Here is a 7,941-nt window from a genome sequence, read left to right on the forward strand (position 1 = left end):
GAGGGCCTAGTTTTGGTTCGTAGGGCCTAATTTTGGTTTGTAGGAGCTTGGTTCTTGTTCGTTGGGAGCTGGTTCTAGTTTGCCTAGTGGTGGGATATTGTGTGTTGGTGAACAGTGAGTCTGGTGGTTAGTGTAGTTTGGAATGAATTTGGTGATCTAGTCAAGTGTTTTGTAAATATTTACATCGTGATTGGGGGAGTTTTTGGAAAGTGAATTTTCGGAGGGAATTTTTAATGTGTCAAAATTTTGGGAGGTAGTTTCTAATTTCTAACTTAAAAACAAATTAATAACATAAAAAATAATTAAAATTGTCACCCTTGTGACTTCTATTTTATGACCAAAAAATCAGTTATTAAATTAGTTGCTCATTTAGAAAAAATATATTTGGTCACTAATTCAGTCACTAATCGTCACTGACATTTTCAGTCACTAAAATCGATCATTATATGTCATTTTTTTCTAGTAGTGTATCAATTATGTTTGAATTATTTCAATCTTTACCAAGTACTGGGAAATCAAATACATTTTAATTTGATTGATAGCATAATTAGTCTTATTATTTTAACTCTTTTTATTTCTACATCTACAAAAGATAATTTTTTGTAATAAAGATTATCAAAACAATATAGAAATATAAAATGAATAATAAATTTCTTACAACAATATAATTATTTATCCTAAAAATTAAAATTTTTAGATTTTATTAAATTATTAATGAATTAGAAAATTTGAACAAACGAAGAGTCATCCTTTATACATATGTAATTTTTGATAGTTATGGTTATAATAAATAATGTGCTTCTTTAATTATATTAATCATCATAATAAAATATATAAATTTTGATCGGATTATTTTGGTTATCCAAAAGTATTATTATTTTCATGTTAAGATAGATAAGGGATAATTATACAAGATAACATTCTATTAGTTTAGTGGACGACAATATCAAATAATAAATATGTAATTAAAAAATATAAATATTTTAAATATTTAATATAATAAAAAAGTAATAAAATAAAGGATTTAAAAGTTAATTAAGTGCGTGTCATTTACCAATAAATGTTGTATGACTTAAACTAATAGTTTAAATAGAGCATATTTCAACGGTATCGCATCCCATGAAGGAAAGGTGTCTCATGCGTCACATATGTTTAAAACCTCGGTTGCCTTATTTGAAATAATATTTGGTTGCCGGACTAAATTTTGGTGTCTCACAGTTCATTATGTCCTAGTGAAACAATAATAAAATAGCCATGTTTGACTTCAGAATTTATCAACATGCTCCGCCCGTGGCAGTGTTCCAAAGCGAAGTTGCCGAGGGCCTCCTGGCTCGAGTTGCGCACCAATTCCAAAACCAAACCAAATCCGATGCGCAGCCAATCAGCACCATAATTTAGACCATACACCACTCAGCACCATAATTTAGACCATACATACCTTACGTGGTAGGTGAGATACATACACTTTTTTGCAACAAAAACATCTGGAATCATTCTCTTAAAATTCTTTGTGGGCCCACAGGACAACAGATGCACCCCTCCGATGCATATAAAAACGAAGCATTCCAAGCCTTTATATCAGGCCAAAAGTATCTTGGTTTCTTAGCCTCGAACACTTCGAATGGTTCTTACGTAAAACACAGAGAGTTGTTAACCTTGAGGTAGCGGGAGAAAGCAAGATAATAAGAAGAGAGAAGAAGCAGAAAGAAAGAAGATGTTGCTCGAAATCGCAATTGGGTTGTTGGTGCTGGGTCTGTTTCTGCACCTGCGTCCCACACCGAGCGCAAAATCGAAGGCACTTCGCCACCTTCCCAACCCTCCAAGCCCAAAGCCTCGGCTTCCGTTGATTGGACACCTTCACCTTTTGAAAGACCAACTTCTACACCACTCTCTCATAGATTTATCCAAACGTTATGGCCCTTTGTACTCTCTCTACTTTGGGTCTATGCCCACCGTTGTTGCCTCCACCCCTGAGCTCTTCAAACTCTTCCTTCAAACCCACGAGGCTGCTTCCTTCAACACAAGGTTCCAAACCTCTGCCATTAAGCGCCTCACTTATGATAACTCCGTTGCCATGGTTCCCTTCGGTCCTTACTGGAAGTTCATCAGGAAGCTCATCATGAACGACCTCCTCAACGCCACCACCGTCAACAAGTTGAGGCCATTGAGGAGCCATGAGATCCGCAAGGTTCTCAGAGTTCTCGCCCAAAGTGCAGAGGCCCAACAACCTCTTAACGTCACTGAGGAGCTTCTCAAGTGGACCAACAACACCATCTCCATGCTCATGCTTGGTGAGGCCGAAGAGGTTAGAGATTTGGCTCGCGAGACGGTTAAGATTTTCGGAGAGTACAGTCTCACTGACTTCATCTGGCCCTTGAAGAAGCTCAAGTTTGGAAAGTACGAGAAGAGGATTGATGAGATATTCAACAAGTTCGACCCCGTCATTGAGAAGGTTATCAAGAAGCGCCAAGAGATCGTTAGAAGGAGAAAGAATGGAGAAGTTGTTGAGGGAGAGCAGAGCGGTATCTTCCTCGATACTTTGCTTGAATTCGCTGAGGACGAGACCATGGAGATCAAAATTACCAAGGAGCAGATCAAGGGTCTTGTTGTGGTAAGTTGTTAATGCTTTAAGAAACAATGTTGACGCACTACTAAAGACTAAAAATATACTCACCAAGCTTTTGTTTTGACAGGATTTCTTCTCAGCTGGGACAGATTCCACAGCCGTGGCTACTGAGTGGGCTTTGGCAGAACTTATCAACAACCCTAGGGTGTTGCAAAAGGCTCGGGAGGAAGTGTACAGTGTTGTGGGAAAAGATAGACTGGTTGATGAAGTTGATACTCAAAACCTTCCTTACATCAGGGCGATTGTGAAGGAGACATTCCGCATGCACCCACCACTCCCAGTGGTGAAGAGAAAGTGTGTGGAAGAGTGTGAGATTGAGGGGTGTGTTATCCCAGAGGGTGCATTGATACTTTTCAATGTGTGGGCTGTAGGAAGAGACCCTAAGTACTGGGACAGACCATCGGAATTTCGTCCCGAGAGATTCTTAGAAAATGGAGGTGAAGGGGCAGTTGGTCCTATTGATCTAAGGGGACAGCATTTTCAACTTCTCCCATTTGGGTCAGGTAGGAGAATGTGCCCTGGAGTGAATTTGTCTACTTCAGGAATGGCAACTCTTCTTGCATCTGTTATCCAGTGCTTTGACCTTCAAGTGCTTGACCCACAAGGACATGTACTCAAAGGTGATGATGCCAAAGTTAGCATGGAAGAGAGAGCTGGCCTCACTGTTCCAAGAAAACACAACCTCGTTTGTCTTCCACTTGCAAAAACAACCCTCGCTGCCAAACTCCTCTCCCCGTAGATTACAACATACAACATCATGTTCCCCTTCGTTGCACTTACTTTTATCTTCTCATAATTATTTCAATAAGCTGTAATTCACGCACCTACTACACACACACATGCGATGCCTTTATTTCTTATTCAGATATGTAACTTCGATCTTTCTCTTTTTACCAAAGTAAAAGTCTTAGCATCTACTCCATTCTATTATTTTCACTCGCCTTCTCTCCTTTCATCGTTTCACTTTCTCTCGTAAAAATAAAAACAATTTGCGACAAGTCTGATGTATTAACACAATTTCGTTAAAATATATATGTTTTTACTGCAAAGCGGAAATATAAGCGGAAATTATGTTGGGTTTCTATTATTCTCATTATACAATATCTTGTAGTTAGTCTCTCGTATCGATACATTCTCCTACGATAATAACAACAAAAATAAAAATAAAACAAGAATAAAAGAAAAAAAGAAAAAAAAATTATATAAAAAGGTACGTTGTATTGTGTAAAGTCTTGCATCTACTCCATTCTATTATTTTCACTCGCGACCGTACATGATTGGCCCCTGCCACTCCTGATCGATCAGTCCCTTAGCGACCGGTCGATGAGACAACCTTAACAAAAGTTTCTAGAGATGTTATCTACTTCTTAATCCGAACATACCGTGATGTAGTAAGACTCATATCTATTGATTTAAGATAAGATGCTTATTAAACATTAAATCATGAAGAGGAAGTTTTGATGATGATAAATTATACACTACAAAATATTGAAGTAAATATGACGGTTTTAATATGGCGGTTATAAAAAACTGTCATAATTTGCTTCATAATACGATAGTTCTATAACCGCCACATTTGTCATAATTTGCTTCATAATACGATAGTTCTATAACTGCCACATTTTGTATGCAAAATATGGCATTTGAAAACGCCATTATGCTCCCATTACACATTACGCCGTTTTTCCAGTGGCACCATCTTTCCCTCCATAATACTCTTTTTTTATTTACTTCTCATAACACAATTTCGTTAAAATATATTATACTTTTATTTTAGCTTAGTGGCATTTTATGTAATTTTGCAGCCCAAAGTGGCCATTTTGTAAGTTTGCACATCTTGTGTGATGTGATCACGAATTCCTTAGATTTTTAGGTGGAGAGAACCCTTCTTCTTCATTCAGTCTACTCATGGTGCCTTTTTGAAGACTATTGGAGAGCCCTTGAAGTAGCCACCAGTGGATTAACATTTTTCTTCATCTTGGCCAACAACTATTTAGGGTTTTTTTCACGTTTTCTACATAGGTTTACGTTTTCTGCACATTGTCTCCTCTGGTTCATGATTTTAGTCCTCTTCTTTTCATTGAAATCACTACAACATATTTTAGTTTAAGCCACACTAAATTTGTCCACATGTATAAAATCATAGCCTAAACACAGAAAAGGATACATTTTTATGAATATGACTTATAGATGGTTAAAGGCCACGGTTTTAAAACTGTAGATATTTTATGCCACATTTATTTAAATGTGGTTTTAAAAGGTGTGGGCTAAAATCTAAAATTGTGGTCTAAAATAAACTTTAAAAAATGTAAAAACTGAAAACTTGTCCCAACAAAAAAACTTAAAATTAATTCTGCCACAAATTTTTTATTCCTTCCTTGTGACACTAAAACAATGTGTTTAGAATGAAAATTACTTCAATCCCACTTCAAAGTAAAAAAATGGGCATAGAATGAAAAGGTCCCTCCATCGAAAATCTTTCGAATAATTGTAAGATCCGAGGAATTTAAATAATTAAATAAATAATTATCTAATAAATGCGGATAATGAAAGTCTTTATGACATTAATTATTAGTCTTTATGATGTGGAAGTCTTTATGACATTAATTATTAGTCTTTATGATATGGAATAATACTTGCTCAAGTGATTAAGAGTACTTAGTTATGTTGAGAAGACTTGGGTTCGAGTCTTATGTATGTCAATTGTGTGTTAATTTAATTGCTTGTTATTTTAGTAATATATTTTTATCCAGAGCTACTCCTAGATTTTTTCGTAAGTTTTTGGGTTCCCACCCAGAAATCGCCTAGCGGTCATGAGTGTGTCGCTAGGCGACTCATCTATTTCTGCCCAATTTTCTGGGTTATGGTATGAACCGCCTAGTGGTTGTTTAACACCGCCAGACGGCACAACACTATTTTGGGTTGTTTTGAGTGTTGTTTTGGTGCAGGAGTCATTGTGATTTCTGGAATATGTACTATGTGTTTATGGTGTGAATGTACTGTTGAAAAATTTAGGAAATTGTCTTCCTATGAATATGTTGAATGAATTAAAACCTAAATGAATTATGAGTGTATGATTGGGGGTTTGACAGGAAGTAATTAGGAATCTGAATTCCAAAGTTTAGTTGTTATATGAATTGTAAACATGACTTGTGTAATGTGTTCCTCGAGTTATCTATGAATTTGGCCTAATTACACGATGATTGGGATAGATTAAGGGTTGTCGTAGGGATAAGGAAAACTGGGTTTTTCCCAAAACTTCATACGCTGCCTTGCGGCACATGATCTGCCGCCAGGCGATAACTGGAAAATTTCCAGTTTTAGCGTTTGGCTGTGTGTTGCAATTTTAATGTAAATTTGTGTCGATGAGAATAGGATATGATGATGTGTTTATGTTAATGTATATGTGTGAATTGATATTAAAAAGGTAATTAAAAATTGGATAAAGGAATAATGTTAATAGGGATTTTATGCTCTGGAAAACATAGTTGTATTCAAGAGAGGATGTTGAGGCGTTTGATAATTTCACTATGGCAGATTAAAGACTAATTAAGTTTGCGTTAAGTTGAATTAAGGAATATTTAAGGTAAAGATATGGCGCATGCACAGCGGGGAAACATAGTGAGCTGTTTGGAGCTGAGATACTGGTTGGGTGTGGTTGTCATAAGCTGGACTAACCTGAGGGGTAAGATAAGAGACTTAGGGGTGAATCATATGCCTTGAATATATGAAGTTGTGAAGGAAAGTATAAGGAATTGAATCATGGATAGAGTGGCAGGGTATATAGAATCAGGTACTAAATTGGGAATGTACCTTATTGCCTTTGGAGATAATTTGGATTTAGAACAATCCATTTAGGGTGCCAAAACCAATAGAATTGGGCTACTGGTGTGGCGTTTGGCGACCTACGAGTGAACGCCAAGCGATAGGACTAGCAGGGGTGTCCCTACAACGCGTGGTGCCTGGCGACGAGGTGTGACTCGCCAGGTGATAGACACTAAGATTGTGAGTCTGATTGCAACTTGGTGCCTGGCGACGAGGGTGTCCCGCTAGGCGGTCTATGCTGGATTGTCGCCTAGCGGCACTTAGGCAATGCCAAGTGAAAGCACTGCAGCCAAGAACTTTTCTTGTTTTTGTTATCACGTTGTGATGTGAGACTTGGATAAGGAGATATTGTGTCATGAGTGGGTAGGTTCATGGCTAGTGATGAACATGTGATGATATGAGCGGGGAGGTTCATATCCTGATGCTCTCGTGTGGGGAAGTTCGTATGTTTCGTGCTCACACTTGAGAGTTGTTGCGAGCGGGGAGGTTCATAGTTGGTGGATCACGTATGTTGGCCTATGAGCGGGGAGGTCTGTAGAGTTGGACTATGAGTGGGGAGGTTCGTATAGGCAGGACCACAAGCGGGCATGTTCGTGGAAGCATTATATATCTTGAGTCCACAGTCAATTATTTGTGTGACTTGAAGGTTGAAAAGCCTTGAGGTATTAAGGTCTTGACCAAGAACTATCTAGAATAAAATAGTCAGGTGTATCTTGATTTTGTTAACTTATATGTTAATTATTATGAGTTCACCCTTTTTGTTTGTGTTTGGCGATGATCGTGTGACTTGTCACACAGAAGCAGATGATATTCTAGGTGATGATGTTGATGCGTAGCGATGGAGAGAGGGCTAGCATGGGACTTTTGGCTAGAGATTTTGATTATGTTTTTTTCTATTTAGTCGGTTTATTGGAATTTGTAATACATTTATGAAGTGGTTTTATTTAATTTTAAGCATGTTGAATAATTTTCAATTTTTTCGCGTTTTGGAATAATAAATTATGATGTTTGAATTTCAATTACTATCTATTTATTTTATTTAAGTAATTTTCAGTAGAGATGTTACAATAGTACTCTTCCTCGTGTTTATGCACAATCCTCCTTGTCTTCCTTCTCCCTGTTGACTTCATCCTCACTACAACACACCGTCGTTGTCGTGTTCTTTCTCACCACACCACACTGCATGAATCTCCTATGGTGAAAAACTTAAGGTTTTGGTTAAGTTTTCAGATTTCGTTTAGATTGTTGTGTTTTCTGCTCTTCTTCTACGCAACAAAAAGAATTGTATGAAAGTGGAAATATGTACGGTTTGGAGCAAAAGAATTTTTCTTTAAAGTGCCTGCATTCATAGTTTTAGGTATCATGTTCCTGGCAGAACATTGTTTGTTTTTTTTTTGGTTATTTTGCTTCTATTTTTCTTCAATGCAATGCTTTGCGACACTCTTTTGAATGTTAGAATCTAAAAATATTAAAACTATAACAATTTGGAA

At 37.1% G+C, this 7,941-nt stretch overlaps 1 protein-coding gene across 1 annotated transcript; it reads left to right on the forward strand.

Moving 5' to 3' along the window:
- The first annotated feature begins 1,602 nt into the window (after nucleotides 1-1,602).
- Nucleotides 1,603-3,556, forward strand: LOC114177618 (2-hydroxyisoflavanone synthase-like). The gene is made up of 2 exons (XM_028063036.1): nucleotides 1,603-2,611; nucleotides 2,694-3,556. Exons 1-2 carry the CDS (start codon nucleotides 1,715-1,717, stop codon nucleotides 3,363-3,365), a joined length of 1,569 nt encoding a protein of 522 aa, XP_027918837.1. The 5' UTR covers nucleotides 1,603-1,714; the 3' UTR covers nucleotides 3,366-3,556.
- Nucleotides 3,557-7,941: the final 4,385 nt, after the last annotated feature.

Source organism: Vigna unguiculata, chromosome 3 (assembly GCF_004118075.2).
Source record: "Vigna unguiculata cultivar IT97K-499-35 chromosome 3, ASM411807v1, whole genome shotgun sequence".
NCBI lineage: Eukaryota > Viridiplantae > Streptophyta > Magnoliopsida > Fabales > Fabaceae > Vigna > Vigna unguiculata.